This window comes from Microcaecilia unicolor, chromosome 6, assembly GCF_901765095.1.
Source record: "Microcaecilia unicolor chromosome 6, aMicUni1.1, whole genome shotgun sequence".
Classification (NCBI taxonomy): Eukaryota; Metazoa; Chordata; class Amphibia; order Gymnophiona; family Siphonopidae; genus Microcaecilia; species Microcaecilia unicolor.
Genome location: NC_044036.1, coordinates 69820759 through 69843762, shown reverse-complemented (window position 1 = coordinate 69843762; position 23004 = coordinate 69820759). Strand labels below are relative to the sequence as shown.

The 23004-nt window shown below is 44.4% G+C and overlaps 1 protein-coding gene and 1 long non-coding RNA gene across 9 annotated transcripts in view; one reads left to right on the top strand and one right to left on the bottom strand.

The window, feature by feature from the left end:
• Nucleotides 1-23004, top strand: part of ZNF644 (zinc finger protein 644) — a 292172-nt gene that overhangs the window by 225800 nt on the left and 43368 nt on the right. For all 8 annotated transcript variants that reach the window (XM_030205642.1, XM_030205644.1, XM_030205650.1 and 5 more), the window contains one exon: nucleotides 8668-9267. In XM_030205642.1, the coding sequence (XP_030061502.1) occupies nucleotides 8668-9267 (600 nt within the window). The remainder of the gene's footprint in view (nucleotides 1-8667; nucleotides 9268-23004) is intronic.
• LOC115471810 lies at nucleotides 825-14902 on the bottom strand. Its single transcript, XR_003942422.1, has 3 exons — nucleotides 14815-14902; nucleotides 5495-5496; nucleotides 825-836 (listed from the first exon to the last, which is right to left on the bottom strand). It is a non-coding gene; the product is annotated as an uncharacterized LOC115471810 (long non-coding RNA).

The following is a 23004-nucleotide window of genomic DNA, read 5'->3' as shown; positions in this document are numbered from 1 at the left end:
TGTTCAGACCTATCCTCGACTTACGCAGAGTCAACGAGGCCTTAGGAGTGTGACAGTTCCGCATGGAAATCCTGCGCTCCGTCATTGCGGCGGTACAGCCAGGAGAGTTTCTTACGTCTCTGGACCTCAAGGCAGCGTACTTGCATATTCTCATCTGGCTGCCGCATCAGCGGTTTCTCCGGTTTACGGTATTCAGCCAACATTTTCAGTTTCACGCCTTGCCTTTCGGCCTGGTGACTGCCCCTCGGATTTTTTCCAAGATCATGGTGATAGTGGCTTCCTTTCTCAGGCGAGAGGGTATCAGAGTTCTCCCTTATCTCGACGACTAGCTCATCAGAGCGGATTCGGCAGATGAGAGTCGACTTGCCACAGCCAGAGTTGTTACAGTTCTTCACTCTGGGCTGGGTAGTCAATATGCCCAAAAGTCACCTGTCCCCCCTCTCAGTCTTTCGAGTATTTGGGGGTCCGGTTCGACATGGCTTCGGGGTTTGTTTTTCTTCCCAACAGCAGGCGGCTCAAGCTTCAGAATCAGGTCTGCCTGCTCCCTCAGATGCCTCGCCCTCGAGCTTGGGACTTTGTTCAGCTCCAGGGATCGATGACAGCCACCATAGAGGTGGTTCCCTTGGCGAGAGCTCACATGAGACCGCTGCAGCTTGCTCTGCTTCAGCAATGGTATCCGATTTCCCAGGAATACCAACGCAGACTACGGTGGCTTCCTGCGACCCAGCGCAGTATGGATTGGTGGCTTTCCGACAGCAGGCTGCAGCAGGGGATGCCACTGGCTCTTCCTTTTTGGTGTCTGGTGATAACGGATGCCAGCCTTTCAGGCTGGGGAGCTCATTGTCGGGGATGCTATGCTCAGGGTCTGTTGTCCACCGCGGAAGCGGGATGGTCCATCAATCGCTTGGAACTGAGAGCGATATTTCAGGCTCTTCTGGCCTTCCACAGGACGCTGAAGGGTCTTCCTGTCCGAGTTCTGTCAGACAACACGACAGCAGTGGCCTACATCAATCGCCAGGGCGGCACTCTGTGCAGGGCTTTGGCTGCGGAGGCGTCTCACATCTGCGACTAGGCCGAGCGCCACCTAGAGCTGCTGTCCGCGGCTCACATAGCCGGTCAGAGCAATGTGCAAGCCGATTTCCTCAGCAGACATCAAATTGACCCGGCGGAATGGGAACTGGCAGACGAAGTTTTTCTTCAGATTTGTGCCAATTGGGGGACTCCAGGCTTGGATCTCATGGTGTCAAGCGTAAACGCCAAAGTCCCTCGCTTTTTCAGCAGAAGGAGAGATCCTCGCTCGGCAGGGTTGGATGCTCTGGCTCAACCTTGGCCCTCGGGCCTCCTGTATGTGTTCCCTCCTTGGCCCTTGATAGGGCGAGTTCTTCGGATTCTCATCACCCCGGATTGACCAAGGCGTCCTTGGTACGCGGATCTCCGGTGGATGCTGGTGGATGCGCCTCTTCCTTTAACTCTGGTTCTGAACCTGTTAGTTCAGGGTCCGGTGACTATGGAAGATCCTTGCCGCTTTGGTCTTGCGGCCTGGCTCTTGAGAGGGCGCAATTGAGGGACAAGGGCTGTTCTAATAAGGTTATTGCCACGCTCTTGCAGGCTCGCACGCAGTCTACCTTTACGACTTATGCGCGGATCTGGCGCACTTTTGAGGCATGGTGTACGCCAAAGTCTATTTTGCCGACTCTAGCGACAGTCTCGCTCTTGCTGGACTTTTTACAGGATGGGCTACAAAAGGGCTTGGCCTACAATTCCCTTTGAGTTCAAGTGGCAGCGTTGGCCTGCTTCCGGAGGAAAGTCTCCGGATTGTCCCTTGCTGCCCATCCGGATATTCTCCGTTTTCTCAGAGGGGCGCTTCGTCTCCGTCCTCCTTTTGCGGTACCTTGTCCGGCTTGGAACCTGGGGCTTGTTTTGAAGGCGCTCCAGTGATCTCCATTTGAGCCTCTTAAACGGGCTTCTGAGAAGGTTGTGACTCTCAAGACAGTTTTTTTTTTTTTAGTGGCAATGACGTCGGCTCGAAGAGTGTCTGAGCTTCAGGCTCTTTCCTGTCGGGATCCTTTTCTGCAGTTCTCGGAATCTGGGGTAACTGTTCGTACGGTGCCTTCTTTTCTGTCTAAGGTGGTTTCAGCTTTTCACCTCAACCAGCCCATCTTTCTTCCTTCCTTGTCTAAGGAGGAGTTTCCGGACTCCTTTGGGCAATTGTGCCTTTTGGATGTCCGCAGGGCTCTGTGGCAGTATCTGCAGATGTCAAATGAGTTTAGAAATTCTGATCATTTATTTGTTCTGTTGGCAGGTCCCCGACAGGGGTTTCTGGCGTCTAAGGCCACTATAGCCCGATGGCTTAAGGAACTCATTTTTTCAGCTTACCTGCTTTCAGGGCAGTCACTGCCTGAAGCGTTTAAAGCGCACTCTACGAGGGCAATGTCCTCGTCGTGGGCTGAAATGGGTGTTTTTTCTGTTCAGGAGATCTGTCGTGTGGCTACCTGGGTTTCTCAGCTCTCTTTCGTGCGGCATTACAGGCTGGATGTGGCAGCGCGGCAGGATGCGCATTTTGGAGCACAAGTGGGTACCCTGCTTAGGGAGTGCTTTGGTACATCCCATCAGTTAATGGATTCATCTGCTGTTGATGACAAGGAAGGGAAAATTAGGTTCTTACCTTGATAATTTTCTTTCCTTTAGCCACAGCAGATGAATCCATGATCCCTTCCTGACTGACTTTAGTTTTTGTACAGATGTTGCATACAGACATTGTGCCTCATCAGGAGTACTTGAAGACAAGCTATCAGAGTTTCTGCATGCTGTTTTTATTGCAGGAGGTTGATACGTCCCTCCTTTGGTTATTGCCCCGGTTCTGGGGCGTTTGTTATATTGCCTTTATTCACTCTGCTTTGGGAAATTTCATATACTGAAGGCAGAGGGAGTTGGGCATCCTGGAACACCATGTGCTTTCAGTGTTCTCTATCTCCACCTTCTGGTAGGCGGATACAACCCATCAGTTAATGGATTCATCTGCTGTGACTAAAGGACAAAAAATTATCAAGGTAAGAACCTAATTTTCCCTTCCTTTCTCTCCCATTCATGAGCAGCATGACCCCCCTCTCCTGTCCATTCCTCTTCTATGTGCTGCATTTCTCCCTTTTCCCTTCCCTTCATGTATGACATCTCTCCATCTCCTCTCCTTTCTTTCCCTCTCATCCACATGCAGCTTGTCTCCCCCCCCCCCCCCCCATTTCTCCCTCTCATCCAAATGCAGCTTGTCCCCTGTCTCTCCCTTTTCTCATCCTCTCAGCTTGACCCCATCTCCCCCTTGTCTCATCCACTCAGCTTATCCCCTGTCTCTCCCTCACCCTGTCGTGCAGTAGGCCTACCTTTTACATCCCTGGTGGTCCAGTGGTCAGCTGAGGCAAGAGCGATCCTCCTACATAAGAGCATAAGAATAGCCATACTGGCTCAGACCAGTTGTCTATCTAATCCAGTATCCTGCTTTCAACAGTGGCCAATCCAGGTCACAAGTACCTGGCAGAAACACAACTAGTAGCAACATTCCATGCTACCAATCCCAGGGCAAGAAGTGGCTTCCCCATGTCTATCTCAATAGCAGAGTATGGACATTTCCTCCAGGAACTTGTCCAAATGTTTTGAATACACTAACCACTGTTACATGCTCCGGCAATGAGTTCCAGAGCTTAACAATGAGCCCTGGCCAGAAAGTCACTAAAAATACTATGCTGTTCAGTTCTCCCAAAAAACAAGGTCAGCCAACCACAACATGGCTGCTGTCATACTGACCAAGTGGATTATGTATCTCCTCTCCGAGCCCACTCCCTTACTTTACCCTTATTCTCCCCCATGTTTTTTTAGAGGGGGGGGGGGAGGAAAGGGGGACTGCCCTCCCAGGCTCACACAAGCAGCCCTCATTCAGGGTAGGAACCAAATTGGGAAGAGAGCTGGAATGGGGGGAGTGAGTCCTAACACCCTTGAAATGCTACGCAGGTGGGGCTGGAGTCTTGAAGCCAGCACCTGGGGTGCACAGCCAGCAACAAAAAACACATTTTGTTTCCTCCTGCCGCTAAACCCCAATGTACCAGTGTTCAGGGGAACCGGACATAGACCCCCACATGGATGGGTGGTTCCCCTTTTCTGCAAACTACACCTACACTCCCCGCTCCTCAACCCAGGGGCCATTCAGAATTGGATGAGGATCCCAGCAGCACATGCTCTAGTTCAACCCGGCACACACACCCTGTAGAGATGTGTGTGTGATCCATGCACATGTGTGAAAATGTGAGGCTGTCATAGAATGGTTTTGTTGCAAAGTAAAGTTTGAATTTGGCCAATGTGATGTTAGCTGATTTACTTGTGGGATATAGTGCTACTTTCTGACTAGGTGGAATGATAACCAGTCATCTTAAGAACAGTTCTCATGAAGGGTAGCCAATGTTACTCCGATTTTTAAGAAAGGTTCCAGAGGAGATCCGGGAAATTATAGACCGGTGAGTCTGACGTCGGTGCCGGGCAAGATGGTGGAGGCTATTATTAAGAATAAAATTGCAGAGCATATACAAAAACATGGACTGATGAGACAAAGTCAGCACGGATTTAGTGAAGGGAAGTCTTGCCTCACCAATCTAATGCATTTTTTTGAGGGGGTAAGCAAACCTGTGGACAATGGGGAGCCGGTTGATATTGTATATCTGGATTTTCAGAAGGCGTTTGACAAAGTGCCGCACGAAAGACTCCTGAAGAAATTGCAGAGTCATGGAATCGGAGGTAGGGTATTATTATGGATTAAGAACTGGTTGAAAGATAGGAAGCAGAGAGTAGGATTGCGTGGCCAGTATTCTCAGTGGAGGAGGGTAGTTAGTGGGGTCCCGCAGGGGTCTGTGCTGGGTCCGTTGCTTTTTAATGTATTTATAAATGACCTAGAGATGGGAATAACTAGTGAGGTAATTAAATTCGCCGATGACACAAAATTATTCAGGGTCGTCAAGTCGCAGGAGGAATGTGAACGATTACAGGAGGACCTTGCGAGACTGGGAGAATGGGCGTGCAAGTGGCAGATGAAGTTCAATGTTGACAAGTGCAAAGTGATGCATGTGGGTAAGAGGAACCCGAATTATAGCTACGTCTTGCAAGGTTCCGCGTTAGGAGTTACGGATCAAGAAAGGGATCTGGGTGTCGTCGTCGATGATACGCTGAAACCTTCTGCTCAGTGTGCTGCTGCGGCTAGGAAAGCGAATAGAATGTTGGGTGTTATTAAGAAGGGTATGGAGTCCAGGTGTGCGGATGTTATAATGCGTTGTATCGCTCCATGGTGCGACCGCACCTGGAGTATTGTGTTCAGTACTGGTCTCCGTATCTCAAAAAGATATAGTAGAATTGGAAAAGGTACAGCGAAGGGCGACGAAAATGATAGTGGGGATGGGACGACTTTCCTATGAAGAGAGGCTGAGAAGGCTAGGGCTTTTCAGCTTGGAGAAGAGACGGCTGAGGGGAGATATGATAGAAGTGTATAAAATAATGAGTGGAATGGATCGGGTGGATGTGAAGCGACTGTTCACGCTATCCAAAACTACTAGGACTAGAGGGCATGAGTTGAAGCTACAGTGTGGTAAATTTAAAACGAATCGGAGAAAATTTTTCTTCACCCAACGTGTAATTAGACTCTGGAATCATTGCCGGAGAACGTGGTACGGGCGGTTAGCTTGACGGAGTTTAAAAAGGGGTTAGATAGATTCCTAAAGGACAAGTCCATAGACCGCTATTAAATGGACTGGAAAAATTCCTCATTTTTAGGTATAACTTGTCTGGAATGTTTTTACGTTTGGGGAGCGTGCCAGGTGCCCTTGACCTGGATTGGCCACTGTCGGTGACAGGATGCTGGGCTAGATGGACCTTTGGTCTTTCCCAGTAAGGCACTACTTATGTACTTATGTACTTATGATGCCTCCTTTTTTTAAGGGTCCCTTCTGTTTTTCTTTCACTCTTTACAATGATCAGCTGATGCACACAAGCAGTGTCTTTAGTATCAGCTTGTACTCTGACTTGTGTTTCAGCCGATAGTTTCCATGGTGTATTACTGGAGGAGGTCAGGCTGAGAAGTAAGAGAATATGTATCCAGGGCCAAGGAGTCCTGTGGTAGCTTAGGGGTAAGTAACGGATACCTTATTTAAGAAGCGTTCTGAATTCTTCTTCATCAAGAAAGAAGACAACTAAGGCTTGTCTCTTCCCTGATTGTAGGAAAAGATTGTATAGCCACTTTGGTCAATCCTTTAGAATTGGTAAGTTGGGATATAAATATAGTATAATGTCCACCTCAAGTCTGTGGGTGTCTTTATTTGCAGACTTTAGTTTTCAAATGTTAAATTTTCCTTTGAAGATTTGAATTGGGAAGAGTACACAGATTGTACCTGCTATTTATGTAGGTAGCTATTCAATAACAAAATAACCCCAAGTTCCAGGTATGTGATCAATTTTCAAACAATATTTAATATTATTTTCAAATTTTCATATATCTATCTATCTATATATATATATATATAAAATATATGGAGCGAGATACAAAATCTAATGTTTATAATGTATATGAATAGAGAATACAATTTTATTGTGCTCGGAAGTCCAAAAGGAAGGCACCTCTTGGTTTTCTACATTGCACAAATGCATCCACACAGTTCTGCAATTTTAAGTTTTCTTCTGGGAAGACCCTGTATGAACTAGCTCAAAATCAGTTAGCATGCACTTATAATGGGAAAAAAAAACAGCTGTCCACAACAGTGGTCCAACCAGTCCTTTTCAGAAGTTCTCTTTAGTTGAAAATACTCCAAAATGAAAATATACAAAACCAGGGTCCCTCTACAGTGCGGTGCAGACATAGTTCCAAAATCAGCATGATAGAAATGTGCCTGACTCACCTCAACAAGGATCCAAATTTTGCCAAATTGGCTTCTTCAGGGGTTCTATAATCAATTCAACACTACACAAAACAAAATATAATTTATCCTTCAAAAAGCTTTAAGGCAAAAGTAGCAAAACAAAAAACTTTACATATTTAAAGTGTTCACAGGTCAGAAAACAACTCTGTCATATTTACATGACAGTCTCGGCTGTCTCATATGCCGAGCCTCAGTTTCACTTCAAGACTTTGTGTATATGACATAATGTGCAGGCAGATACACAATTACAATTATAACCCAACCCATTCCACTTCTTAAGTCCCTTTGGTCCAACTGTTTGCCAGGAGTAAATGAACCACTGCTCCTTCCTGAGAAGGATTTAAGTGACATCTCCTCCACTTTCCAAGTGTACCTTTACCAACATCACAAAGTGTAATTCCTCTGTCCTGTGTTTCGCTTCCTGCCGGTGTTGAACTAGAGGAGCTTCCACACGAGTCTGATATAAATTACTCGGATGTTCTGCTTTATGGATTTTTCTTCTTTTTGACTGTCTAATATGAAAAAGATTTCAGGGGCATTTAAAGCAATAGACTATTTCTGAGGTATTACAATCGGAGGCACTTTGACATGAAGTATGAGAACTGGGGGATTTTCAGTCAGTGAAGAGAGGGAAGGCACCTCATCTTTGAAATAAGATGAGGGAAGCAAGGGAGGGGAGCTTTTCATGCTTTAAATCTGGTGCCAGGAGAGATCATTGGCTTTTTATTAATGGTTTTTTTCAAGAGGAATTAAATGTTTATTATTAGATCTAACCAGCCAAGTTAAAGAAAGCTGGTCGGATTTTGACTACTATGTAGGAGAGTTTTCAGCTAAAAATCAAGCATGTTGGGTTTGTCTGAAAATACATTTAAAGATAACTGGCTGTCTTAATCTGCTTAGTGGGTCTTAGAAAACTGATCCCAGTATAACTTAAAATCTGATTGTTAGAAAAATCTGTTTCATTTTTTTAAGCATTATCCCCCTGTTCTATAAAGGTTGCCCAAAATTGCACTTTTCACATTTAGGCACGATTCCTATTTGTGCATGCAATTTAATTGAATGACAAGCCAATTAGTGCCAATTGGCTTTTTAACAAGCATTTATTGGCACTGATTAGATTTAATTGGGTGTTATGTGCATAAAGATATGCACAGAATCAATGCCTAAAATTTATGCTTGGCCTGAAAAAGGGGGTGCAGAAAGGGGACGGTCATGGGTGCTTTGGGGCAGAATGGGGTTGTGATTTTGAGTTACATGCGTAATTACAGAATAAAGGTGCTCTGCATGTAAATTAAGGCACAGGCATTTACACCACATTTTCATTGGTGCAAATGGTCACGCCTAAATTTACATTATTCTGTAAACCGTGCCAAACTTTAGGTGCAACTTATAGAATACCACTGAAGCGGGTTTTTCTTGGCACCGATTTTTTAGGTGCCATTTACTGAATCTAGCCCTAAGCCCTATTTGGATTATCATATTGTAGAATAGTAAGTATTCCACTGGTTTGATAGTTTTGTTATTTATATATTATGGTAGTTTCCCTTCTTTTGTGAAATAAATGATGTCTCTGGCAAAACTTGTCTATGATACTAGGTTTTTCTTCATGGTTCTACATAATCGTTCTGGTTGATTTTAGCTATCCACTAACCCATACTTTTGTTTTGTGTGTTTGAAGAGCTCAGAATGTTTTTAAACTGTTGTACCTTTCCTTTTGTTCAAGTTGTAGAGAAATCGGAGAATGCTGCTGAACATACATGTCAACTCTGTGGAGGTTGGTTTGATACTAAAATTGGATTGTCAAATCATGTTCGAGGACACTTAAAAAGGCTTGGTAAAACAAAGTGGGATGCTCACAAGTCTCCAATCTGTGTTCTGAATGAAATGTTGCAGAATGAAGAAAAATATGAAATAATCCTAAAAACATTGAACAAAAAGCGCATTATTCCTAGACCTTTCGTAGCCCAGAAGTTTGCAGCAAGTGATAACTTATCTGCAAATGCTATACCTCTTGAAGCACACCACAATGGCCTAAAGACTGAACCTGTGTCTGTGCAAATGTTTCAGGAAGAAGGGCTGAATTTATCAAATGAATGTGATGAAGCAGTACTACATGGTGAAAAAAGAAATCAGTCCCTTTCGCTGATTGAACTTCTCAAAAATAAAAGATTTGGAGATGAAAGGAGTCTAGATGTTTCCCCTCAGAAGATTTATAATCAAACTGCAAGGAAGAGGTTTGTTCAGAAATGTGTTCTTCCAATAAATGAAGACTGTTCATTAATATATCAACCACAAAAAGCAATGGACTTCACTATACAGTCAGGTAAGTGTTCACTTAAATTTGTTTGCTTTAATTTGAAAGCAATTTACAGTGGTGGAAGATGTTTCTCTACTTTAAAAAGTGCTCTTAAATTGCTCTCATTTTGAGTACTTCAAGATTGTTCATTTCTCTCCATGGCTATGATTGTTTTATTTTAGTAGCTGCAATAACTGATGTTTTATTTCTACATAATGCTCTCTAGTGTATATATCCTTGTCAATTCAGATCCACCATTGGGCTTGTGGTATTAATGACTACATAATTAGGTGCAATCATTGTTTCATAGAAAAAGAAATGGGATATAAGTTAAACAGCAAATCTTAGAACACACTTTGCTTAATTAAAGAATTAATAATAAAGCCACAGAGTAGTAGAAAGATGCTTTCCTTGGATGGAAGAAGGATAGAAAGTGCAGGAAATAAGTAGAGAATGGAAATGGTGGATGGTGACCACCATTTTGCTAAAGACCCCATTTGCGGCAGATATTTGAAGAATTTAAAGAAAGTACATCTTATTTCTTTTCATTTATGCAAAGGTATATTTATTAATATGAGAATTCTATATATTCCAATGCAGTTCTAAAACATTTTAATTGTTGTGTTACGTAGTCCCACTTAAGATGTTAACGCAAAAGCCTGAATGAGTACTTTTTCAGCACTGAAGTAGACAAACTAACATTTGAAAGTCTAGTCTGTTTTACTGTTTTGTTTAAATTGCAAGTTGATGGTAAACCTAACTTGAAAAAATATTAACCTTGTGTTGATGTAGGTCTGTTTCTGTCACGTGCAGTCAAAAAAGGAATTATATTTTATTCACAACTTTTCAAATATTTAGTCAACTACTAAACCCAATATCCCTTTTTCATTAAAGTTGATGTAATCATGTCATTTATATGTGATGGTCATCTTGTGATTCAAATCTTTTTGGAGAAGGCTTTAATCGGTACTATGTTCAAAAATTGTATTTATTTAGCGCATCTGATATACTGCAGAGACCTTCACATAAGCATACAGTGGTTAACAAGTACATTTTTCTATACAGGTACTATTACTGTCATGATGAATGGGCTCAGAAACGTAGAACATTATGACAGATACACGATATGGGCTATCCACTCTGCCGTTCATACCAGTTAGTAAGCTCTACAATTCAGGTACAGTCAGTGCTATGCTGGAGCCGGCTCGCAAGAGCCTGTGGTTAGTTTTTGTGACATTTTGCAAGCCGGTTGTTGAGACAGGGCGAGCTGGTTTGCCTCTCCTCCCCCTGAGTCGCAGGGTCCCATCACACATACCTGAAGGCAGCCGCCCTGGTGATCTAGTGGATTCTTCGGGACAGGAAAGATCCCCAGTCTTTCCTGCCCATTGCCAGCGCTGAACCTCTCGCTGCCACATTTGTCTTTAAAAATGACTGCTGAGACTTCCAGTGGCAGCCTCGCAAGACTTCCACTGGAGGCCGCCCCAAATTGCAGGGCTGGCTGTACCCTGGGAAGACAGCCTGTTGTTAAAAATTTACCAGCACACCACTGGGTACTGTAGTCATCTCCACCACCTTTTCTGAGATGGTGTATCAAGTATCTATCACAATATGATTCTGTAACCAAGGTGGGATAAGGTTTAGAATTTGGAAATATATTTCTAAGCTCTCAGCAGAAACTGCAGGTGTGGATGGGAAAAGTAGTAGAAATGGGGAGCTAATCGACTTCCGGTGGAGCCGAAAAACAACATGGTCGCCGTGAGCCGAGCTCTGTAAGGCCCCCAGGTCCGCAGAAGCGGGACCACCTCCCGAAGAGAACAACATCGGCGAAAGTCAGCGGGAACGCGAGGCAGCGAGCAGAGATCTTTAAAAAACTCCGACGGAGCAGAGAGAGAGGAAAGAGTGACCGCATCGTGGCGAGCTTCAAGATGGCGGCCGCTGCCGGGACGAGCCGCACAGGGAGAGAGCACTGAGAAGGAGTTAGGCGGAGAGCAGCAATAGCGAGCTCCTGCGGTGGCCCTAACGTAGGGTGAAGCAAAGAGCAGAGGCAGGAGCAGTGAAGGCTGGAGAGAAAGGGAGCAAGATTCCCAAGTACGCTACCCCACCCCCCACCCCGTCGTGGTGGAGCAAGCCCACAGTAGCAGCAGGGGAACCCTGCAGAAGACAGGAGGAGAAGGGATCGAGCTGTGGAGCAAGAGAGCAGTTGGAGAAGGGGGGAGAACGCTGTTCTGACCCACAGGGCACTGGGGGAGAAGGAGAACTGAAGTGAAAAGTGGAATTAAAGCTGCCGGGGGAAGAGCCACACACACACACACACACCGGTCAAAGAAGAAGTTGAGCTACTGCTTTAAGTGCAGATACTAACTTTGGATTGCAGGTAACAGGAGAATATTAAGCAGCTCCAGAGAGCTGGTGTGGTGGGAAGAATACAGAACATCAAACACTACAACTGAATCAGCATCCATTACCCGAGGGGACAATATTCCAGGCGACACCGGAGGTGGATATATGTTCCTATCTCGCAAGGGGCGATAAGAAGCACAAAGAGCACAGCCACCAGGAGTACAGAGACTGTTTTAATAACATACGCCTGGCTGAAAGAGATATAAAGAATGCCACCGAAAAAGAGTTTGGATAAATTCAGGTACGGAGCAGACCAGGCGGGGAAGGCGAAGCAGGAGGTGGCAGGACCTGCACAGGACGCAGACAAAATGGTTACGATCCCCTCGGACTCCGAAGATGACATCCATAGAGAGACGGAGGAGAATACTGAAGAAATCAGCAAAGCTGATGTGGTGGGATGGTTCAAGGAGCTGAAGGCAGATCTGGAAAGGATACCGAAAGGACATCCAGGGAACACTCAGAGAGATCAGGATGGAGATTAAAGACATGGGGATTCGGGTGCAAGAAATAGAGGATAAGATGGAAACAGTACAGGCTGAAGCTTGGAGGAAACATGTAGAGTCCCAGAAATCAGCAATAGAGATCCAGCAGTTAAAAGATCAGGTGGAGGACCTGGAAAATAGGTCCCGCCAAAATAATTTGCGGTTTAAAGGAATACCAGAGCTGGACATTTTCAGCAATTGCGAGGCGGTGATCCAGGAACTGTGTCAATACGTCTTAAACCCAGAGGGTGAAGCAGGGCAAAGGACCATTAGTTTGCAATGAGTACACCGCAGTGCGGGCTCTCAAAGAGGAACAGCCCCGAGAGATATCATAGCCTGTTTTTTGGATTTCCCTATTAAAGAAAGGATTTTGACAAAGGCAAGGCAACAGAAGGTGATTCACTGGAAAAATTACAAAATAGGAATATACCAGGACTTGGCAGGAATAACGCTGCAGCGTCGAAGAGCAATGGGAGAAGTGACTAGTTACATGAGAACTAATGGGATTAGATATCGCTGGCTCTTCCCCTTTGCAATTTGGCTTACAGTTGAGGGAAAGTCACGAAAGGTGAAGACACCTACAGAAGCATGGGAGACGCTGTGAATGCTGGGATGTAAGGGACTACCAGCGCGGGAGAAACAGCTGCCGGAGAATGAGGAGCCAAGAGCAGATTCGGCATGGCAGATGGCGACCAACAGAGGGAAGAAATCTGACAAAAGCGCCTCCTGAAACTCTAAGGGAAAAAGAGAGAAGATAGACTGGAGATGTATGATATGTTCTATGTTTGGGGTAAACAGTTGGGGGGTGAGATGATTCCGGGGGGGGGGGGAGTTCTGGGGGGGGAGGGGAGGCGAGACATTTATCCATTGAGGTAAAAGAGAGGGGGGTGGGAGAGACAGGAGTGGGGGTATGGGGGCCCGGGGGGTAAGAACGGAGCGATCTTTCTAATTGTCGGACGAACAAGGGTCCGGAGAAAGGAAAGGGAGGGAGGGAGGGAGGGAAAGACAGGGAAATAAGGGGGGTATTTTTGGAGGGAGGAGGGGGATGGGGAAAGGAATAAGGTTAGGATCCTGGAATGTCAATGGGCACAATAACCCAGGGAAAAGAGCAAGGGTAATGAAGAAACTAAACAGGTTGCGATGGGAGGTGGTGATGCTACAGGAGACTCACTTAAGACCCAGGGATGGCTATCTGCTCAGAGGGAAAAGGTATAAAGAGGTAGTGACGCACCAAGCTACAGGGGGGAAGAGGGTGGGGGGAGTGGCCATATTGATAGGACAGACAAGCGGGATAATAATAGAAAAGGAATTTAAAGATACAACAGGGAGATGTGTGGCCTTAAGGGGCCGGATACAGGGAAGGGAGATAACTCTGATCAACATCTAAGCCCCCAACACGGGACATGGGGAGTTTTTCCAGAATCTGTGGGACAAGATCCAAGGATTCATAAGGGGACAGGTGATAATAGGAGGGGATCTCAATATAGCCCCAGATGTGCGGTTGGACCACTCGGGGGGTGGAGGATATCAGTCAAGCTCGGGAAGAAAGGCACTTCAGAGATTCTTGCGACAGTTGGAGTTGGTGGATAGTTGGAGGTTGATACATGGCATGCAGCGGGGATACACCTTTTACTCCCATGCAGCTAGCTCCTATACGAGAATAGACGGGTTGTGGGTGCACCGCAACGGGGTACAGATGATAACAGAGGCAGAAATAGAATCTATACACATTTCTGATCATGCGCCTGTATGGCTTAGCTTGCAGGGATGGGGCTACGGGAAGAGAAACACGATCTGGAAATTGAATAAATCTCTTTTGGGGGAGGAGCAGGTGAGGGAGGAGGTGCAGGCCACTATGCAGGAATATCAATGACACGGGAAGTGAGGGATGGGACCTTGTGGGATGCAATGAAGGCAGTGGTGAGGGGAGTACTGATCAAACGGGGGGCGAGAAAGAAAAGAGAGAGGGGGCAGGCGATGATGTTGATGAGAAGGAGAATGAATAAATTAGAAAAGACCCACCAGAGAAATCCCTCAGCAAGGGTATTGGCTGAACTTAAAAAGACCAGGGGGGAGATGGACCGGGCACAGATGGAGGAGATTGAATATATGAGAATGCGCACGCGTCAGCAGTACTTTGAATTTGCTAACAAATCAAGTGCAATGCTGGCCAGATGTTTGAGGGCTAGGAGGGGCAAGTCAACGATACAGAAAATAAGAGACGAGAAGGGAGGGTGGCGGTATACCGATAAGGACATTGAAGAAGAATTCTTAAAGTACTATAAGGAATTGTACACAGCACCGGAAGGGGAACAGCGGGAGGATATAGCTCGGTACTTAAATCAGATCCCCCTGCGTAAATTAAGCGGGGAGGAGAGTAAGAGGATGGGGGAGCCTATAGGACTAGGAGAAATACAGAGGGTTATTAAAAACCTTCCCAATGGAAAGGCCCCGGGGCTAGATGGGTATATGGCCTGGTTTTATAAATACTTTGAGAGCCTGGTAAGCCCTATGCTAATGAGGGTGGGAAATGGAGTCCTGGAAGGCGAGGAGCTTCCAGGTTCCTTGATGGAGGCGGGAGTGGTAGTCATACCCAAACCGGGAAAAGATCAGACTAGGTGCGGGTCCTACAGACCCATCTCCCTAATAAATGTAGATGCTAAAATTATTGCTAAAGTGTTAGCAAATAGACTGTTACCGAAACTGATCCATATGGATCAAGCGGGATTTATCCCAGGGAGACAAGTGGGGGATAATATTAGGAGGACGCTGCATTTGTTATGGGAAGCTCAAAAAACGGAAGGGGGAATGGCAATATTATCGATGGACGCGGAAAAGACGTTTGATAAGGTAAACTGGGGGGTTTGCGGGAGGTGCTGGATAGGATGGGGCTGGGAGGAAACTTTAGTTTATGGATTGAAGCTTTATATAGGAGCCCGAGAGCCAGCTTGAATATCAATGGGGGGTTATTCTGCCTTTTTCCCAGTAAGTAGGGGGACTAGACAAGGGTGCCCGCTGTGCCCACTTTTGTTTGCCTTATACATAGAGCCGATAGCAGAAAAGATACGAGTGCATCCGGGGCTGAAAGGGATGAGGAGAGGGGAGAGAGAACACCGTATAGCATTATTTGCAGACGATATGTTATTGTATGTGAAGGACCCGGGGAGAAGCTATCGGTGATTCAAGGGATCTTTGAAGAGTATGGTAGATATGCAGGGTTGAAAATAAACACGGAAAAAAGCAAGATTTTGGGAATATCGTTGCATAAAGAGGAAGAGTCAATGGTGAGGGAGAGGTATGAATTTAAATGGACGCCACATAAACTTAGGTATTTGGGGATACAGATACCAGGGAACTTAAACAGAGTATTTCAACTTAATTATGACTGTTTGCAGGAGCAGATTAGAAATGATTTGTTGAGATGGAAAAATAAATGGCTTTCCTGGTGTGGGAAAATGGCAGTGATTAAAATGAATGTGCTCCCGCGCATATTTTTATTTCAAGCACAGCCTGTAGCGGTACCGAAGCCATTTCTTAGGAGGCTACAAAGCTCCTTAATGAAATTTATATGGGGAAACAAGAAACCGCGACTAGTGCAAGAATTTTGTGGGGAGGGGAGGGAGAGTGGTCTCAAATCTGGAGTGGTATTACTGGGGAGGTCAAATGAGGATGATCTTAGATTGGGAAAGGGGGATAAAGAAACCGGCGGTACAGGTGGAACAGTCATACTGGCCACAAAGAAGCTTGAGATCACTACTGTGGATGACGGATTCTATAGGGAAAGGGCAGCAGGGGGATAAGAGTCCATATCTATTGCACTTATTAGAATTGTGGGGGAAAATAAGGAAATGGTGGGGGTGGACAGAAGGAGTATCGTCTTTGGCATCCATAAGGTGGGAACCCAAGTTCGGGGCGGGCAGGGAAAATGCAGCATTTGCAAGATGGGAGCAGAAGGGAGTGGTGAAATTCAGGGACGTGCTGCATGGGAGTGGAATAATGAGTTTTGAAGAGGTGAGTGCCCGATATAGGATCTCAGAGGCAGAGAGATTTGCATATATGCAATTAAAACATTTTATGGATAAAGAGGGGTGGAAGAGGGGATATCCCAGGGATAAGGAAAGTTTAGAGAATCTGTGGATATTACTGGGGAGAGTCCCAAAACCCATATCGGTTATATACAGATTTCTCCAAGGGGCTGAGGATAAAAAATACCCATTTCAGGAAGCTTGGGAAAGGGATATGAAATACCAATTTACAGAGAGGGAATGGGAAAATATATGTGGGGAAGTACAAAAAGCCTCGGTCTGTGCGTTAATACAGGAAAACGCGTACAAGGTTCTTACAAGATGGTACTATACCCCAGAGAGGCTAAAAAAGATGTACACAGGAGCATCAGATGTGTGTTGGAGATGCAAAAGCCAGAAAAGCACATTTCTACATGTGTGGTGGACATGTGGGAGGGTGGTACCGTTTTGGGAGGCAGTGATGAGAGCGCTGGCCCGCACGATGGGAATATCCTTGGTGTGTGGGCTGCGACAAAGCTTATTAGGAATGTATAATGAGCGAGAAGAGTGGGAGGAAAGTAAATTGATGCGGTGGGGATTGGCAGCGGCTAAGTGCCTCCTCGCGCGCTGCTGGAAATCAGTAGACCCCCCCCCCCCCGAAATTAGAGGATTGGAAGATCAAAGTGAGACTTTTGTGGCATATGGAACTCTTAACAGTATACAGAAGGGAGGGTGAGCTCCGAAGAAAAAGGGGATGGGCAAGACTTCAACAAATGATTGAGGGATTATAAGGGGGCGAGGATACATTCCAGGGAAAGGAGATAGGTAAGAAGGGGGGGAGGGTTTGACTCAGGACAACTGGACTGACGGAGGGGGGGGAGGGAGGGGAGGGGGTAGATAGGAGGGTAAAGTTTTCACCACCTGTGTTAGTTAAGGAGCAAAAATAAAGCTGGGAATGGTATAGAATGGAACATGGATGGTGGGAATGGTAATAAGAGAATGGAGTGAAAATAGCAAGATGTGTTAATGTGATTTAAAAAAAAAAGGTTAGTGTGACAGCCAATATAGTGGAAAGATGTAAAGAAATGGATCTATATGAGGTGAATACCCGATGGACTGTTTACACAAAGGTTTCAAAGTGTTATCAAAGGTTGTAAAATAAAACATTCAATAAAATTTAAAGTTAAAAAAAAAAAAGAAATGGGAGCTAATCTGTATTGATGTAAGCAGTTGAAAGCTCTTAGTTTTTTTCAGTTCAATGTATTTGAGTTGTAGAGCAAAGTAAAGTTTATAAATTTAGTAAGATTTAATTGCTCTTGTGATTTGAACAATAAAAGCCGAGTTTCCACAAACATTTTGCTGTCCAAAAAGGCTGGAACTGTTTGGAAGGATGTACACCTTGATCAAAACCTCCACCACTAAACTTAGAGAATTGGAAAGAGCTGACATGTACTCACTAGAAAAAATCTTGAACAAGTTCTCAATAAGAAAATCTAGATTCAGCTGACTTGATAAAGAAATTGAAGCACCTGCCATAGGGTAATTCAAAGGGAGAATGATGAAGTGAGAAGTGCTGCTGTCTGTTCTGTCATACATGCAAGTCACCCACTTGCCTGGGAAACCATAAAGTTCTTCAAACTGATCACAGAAAGTTTCTGAAGAAAAGAGCTACTGACAGGAATTCTAGAGCAAATACGAAACAGTTTTGCAAGTATGTCAGGAGCTAAAACTATTAAGTAGTACTGGAGCAGATCATAGCTAGACTATTACTTTATCTGAAGAAAATAAGGTAGTAGTGAAGATTCAGCTAGAGAGGTTTGGGGCACAAAACTTGTGATCAGTAGACATTTAAATAAACTGTTGAGAATAAACCTTGTGAGAAGAACCACTAATATTGCTTAGTATATTGTAGGATTTTTATTTATTTTTAGATTTTTTTTTTATTTATTGAGTGGAGAAGAAAGGTACTAGTTCATATCAAATTCTGCAGAAGAAAGTAGAAAGGATGCTCTTACAGAACCCATATATCATCAGTGCTACAAAAAGCCAAATTTTCACTTGGAACAAAAGACAGATGGAGTGAGCCCCTTGCCATGGTACATCCAGTCACCGATAAGTGATAACTCAAAGGACTGAAGGGCCTGGTGTAGAGCCATAGCAAGGAAGCAGGACTACAGAGCTGAACTTGGATCAGGAAGAAGGCCAGGCAAACAGAGATTCCAGAGGCAATAGTCCAGGAGTCTGAGGTCAGAGATATACTTCTGCTGTTATAAAACATTGCCACCATCAGGGCATACTATGTACTGAATTAATGGGATCTACCAAGGGCTTGTCTAACTCCTCAGCAACCACAGGGTTATGTTCCCCTGGTCTTTCCTTGGCACCTTAGTACCTTAGTTGACCTCCCCCCCCTCCCCCCCCAGCTCCACACTATATCCACTGAAGGCATTTGCATATCTATATAAATAATTCTCACCTCAAACATTCTGAAGCTCACTCTGTGGCAGGGAAACACTGAAGCCCTGCACTGTTGGTAGGCTAGGCTGTCAGCACCACTCACTGTCACTCATGCACCACTCACTGTCACTCATAGACCCGCCCTCAGCCATGCCCCTTCCGCACATAATTCGCAACCCCAACGTTCTAATGAAGCTGCAACTTCCGAGGTGACATAGATCGGAATTTTTCCCCATGAGTGTCTGCCCTGCCCTCACGTCACAACGTGATGTCGAGGGTGTGGGTATGACACTCAGCGAATCGCATCACTCAGCCCTACCCCCCCCCCCCCCACATTGCCACCGCTACCACCCTCCACCACCACCCCCAATGTCGCCGCACCCAGTACTCAAGCCTCCACCACAGATCGCCGCCGCTCCCCCCCCTCCCTCCGTCCGACGTCAGCTGTGTTAAAAAGGAAGTGGGGCACCGCAGGCAGCCATCACCTATCAGCTCTGCATCCTCTACTCCTCTCACGTCACTGCCCCTGCAGTAGAACCCCAACGACATGAGAGGTGAGAGCAGGAAAACCTTGCTAGCGCCCGTTTCATTTGTTTCAGAAACAGGCCTTTCTTACTAGTTTTGTAATAAGATACATCAGTTCAAATAACTGCAAAGAACTGATAATGGAGGCTAAAAAGGAAAGGTTGATGTTTTTGTGTGCTTGGGGCCCTGGCACATCGCTATATTCACAGAACGAAGGGTGGTTTGTTCAGACTGTGCATAAACACAAGTGTTACTAAGCACAAGGGTTCTTAGTATCATATGAACAGATACAGACATCATCTGTTTTAAACCCCTCCATGTTGCTTATTGAAAATGTAATGATCAGGATATACTTTTAAAGAATGTCTATTCCCTCTTAGCAAACTGGTTGAACCTGTTCACTTGGGGGGGGGGGGGGGGTGGGCGAGTTTTGATTTTACAAAAAATAAATTAAGTAAACATTTCTCAAAATGATCTGATCACAAAGAAAACAAGGGAACTCATCACATTCTAGACTTAAGGGCCTTGAACAAATTCCTGATAATACAACTTCAAATTGGCTCCCTTGAGCACCTTAATCCTGTTTCTGCAAAAAGGGAACTGACTATACTAATGTTGCTACTAATTGGGTTTCTGCCAGGCACTTGTAACCTGGGTTGGCCACTACTGGAAGCAGGATATTGGGCTAGATTAATCATTGTTCTGACCCAATATGGCTGTTCTTATGAGATACCTGAATCACATGAAATGTTCTCAGATTTATCTTACAGGAGCACCATTTCTAGAATTACATGCATCCCTGTGGCGTAGTGTCTACTTCACAAGTATTCACAAAATGTGTAGTCATTGTAGTATACCTACACAAGCTGGGGGTACACATGTACCCCTATCTAGACAACTGATTAAGAGCACACCTTAGGAAGGGGCCTTGAGCGCTTACTACAAATTACCCTAAATCTCATCTGTTGCCTGTCATTTCAATATTCATACTAGCTCTGCTAGCCATGACTTGGAATAAAAGCTTTTCTTCCCCTCCCTCCCCCTTCCCCCAAAAATATATTTAGTGTCTGTCTTGACAGAAGTAAGGAGGAGCATAGGTGTGACTGTACCAAAAAAAAAAAAGCCTGCCACCCCAGTTTGGGACCATATGCCCAAAATATGAGCAGCCCAGACCTTGGGTGCAAATATGCAAAAAGTGCCCCCAACATCCCCCTGAAGTGGGGATCTCATTTGGTTGCAGGTAGTCCTAGCCCCTGGTGCCGGTTCCACATTACCCACTACTGCTGTTAAGCCACTTCCCAGGACAAGCATTAGTAAAGCAGAGAAAGCCCATAGTCCTTCGTGTATGCCCCTGATATACACTTCCTGTTTGAGGGATGGGACTGGAAGAGCCTTTAGCAGCATGTGCAAGATGGATGGCTCCGCAGCTTCTTTGTGCTTTATTGCTACTGCCACACATCAAGCCGGAAGCAGCAGTAGCAGAGGATGGTAGCGAACAGAAGAGGTGTGTTGCTGGATTACTAGCAGTTTCGCACCTAACTGCCTGCAGTTAGGTGCAATTATTTATACCAACTATTAAGCTCGCACCTAAGGATAAGCCCAAAACTGTGGACTTACATGTTTAACTGCCGTAATAGAATAACTGCCTTATAGCACACATCATCTCAGCACTTAAATTTAGGTGACCTTTTGGGAATTACTCCTAATATCTGCTATATATCACATTGGGAGAATTCTTTATAAAAGTGGCTCAATTGAACTTGGAGCTGAAGGAATTCATCACATAGAGAGGTGCCTGATAGAGAAGATTCTGTGAAAGAATTGTGTATACTGGAAAATCTTTAGGAAAATCTTGTGAAAAACATCTTTGAAGAGATCCTCACAATCCTTATAGAAGTAAAGACTATAGTTTACACTTAACCAGTGACCTTTACTTATGGTGATGGTGAGTTGAAACCACTTTGCTCATCATGTTTTCTCATTGAACAAAGTCTTAAAGCTCTTCCACAATAGAAGGGCCTTTTAGCAGAATCTCAATACAATATTCAACAGGTTGAGTTGACCAAAAGATAAATACCATCAGAAATAAGTGGATGGGTGTGATGGTGCAAGAATGTTTGTTTAATTTGAGGTCTGTCCATCAAAATAAAGAGAGCCAGCTCTCACTCCCAAGATGAGTATAAATTAAGTTCTCATCCAGGAAGACAAATTGCCAAGACAAATATGGAAGATAGGAAAAATAGAATTGGTGTTTCATAGACAAGAACCATCAGGTCCTATCATCTTTTAGGTTGCCTTCAGGAGTTATGGTAAAATGGCCAATTAAATTAATATGTTCTCCAAAGGTTAATTAGGATGAACTACTAATGAAGATTGAGTGGGAGGACATTGAATATACTTGTAGCAGATATGTAGGGGAAATTGGGAAGAGTAGAGAGTAAGTATTCTGTGTTGACGTAATCTCTGTTTTATTAGTGTATGTGTATATATAATTTATATTTAAGACCTGAGTGGACCTTGCGATTTGAGCTATAAAGGGAGAGAGGGATTCAGAAACACTCTTTATATAGTTGCAAAGAAGCCTGTTCCGTTATGTTTTCAGTTTTAGTATTGTTCTATCAAACTAAGATGTTTGTTGATCATTTATTTAGCACAAAGATTTTAGCAAAAATCTTCAAAACATTAAACTTTCATTACTGATTGTGTATCCAGAGTAATGAACATAAAATTCACTGAATAAAATGTTTTGTCTAACAGCTGTTTGGTGGTGTGTGTTACCACCTTTTCTTCCTGCTTTCATCAGCAACATAATTTAGTATGGAGTCTTTTACAGTCTTGTGGGTAAAACACTTTAATTACCACTTCACTGATGAAGAGAATTTTAAGTCTTTATTAGGATTTCTTTATTAGGATTTGTTTACCGCCTTTATGAAGGGATTCACTCAAGACAGTGTGCAATAAGAATAAACCAAACATTAGTAATAGACAATTACAGCAGTAAAAACATTCAAATAACAATACAAAGTATGGCATAGTGTACTAACAATGCCAACACAATATGTAATGTAACATTTTAATTGACAGTGTAGGGTATAAGCAAAGATGAAATATATAGTTAGGTAAGAGAGTAAGAGGAGTTAGAAAATAGGGTGACAAGTCTAGTTGACAATGTTGTAAGCTTTAAAACTTCTCAGAGTTATTATTTAAATCACAGGATTGTGTTTTGGAGACTAGTATCTGTATTTTTACATAGAAGAACATCTATTCTAATAGCAATATGTTAAAATCCATGGAAGTTTCTGAATTCACTGTTCCTCTCCTTTAAAACTAGATGTATTTAAACACTATATAAACTGACAGTTGCCTTAGGTCACAACATTATATTCAAATTTGATAAAAACATTAATAGAGGGGGATAGTATGGTGTCCAGAGGAGTTATTGGAGAGGAGCAGGAGAGTGAAGATGCCTCTCTAATTTCTCCTGCTGTTACCATCTGCACTGGGAGACTTTGGGCGCAGTTTGGTGATATTAGCAAAAAGAGTCCTGGAACACCTTAAAAGCAAACTCTGCCTGTGGCGTGCAGCTGCAGGGTGTGGCTGAAGGGGCATACCAGGCCCCTTGGAGTACCAAAGAGAGCTAAGAGACTTTGATATGGGGAAAAAGAGGAGGGCTTAGTCTACGGATGCTGTAACTATGAGTACTCCGTTGTGGGGTCCTATGGATAAACAAATTATGCTGTTCTTGGGACTGGACAAGATGGTCTGTCTATCTGTCCTGAAGAGGCTTCTATAAGCTCACCCGAGAGAACACCCCTACCCCAATGCCTATCACTCCCTTACTGAGCTCCCTCCGATACAATGCCAGCTGGAATTAAGAGGAAAAGAAGGGTGGTTCT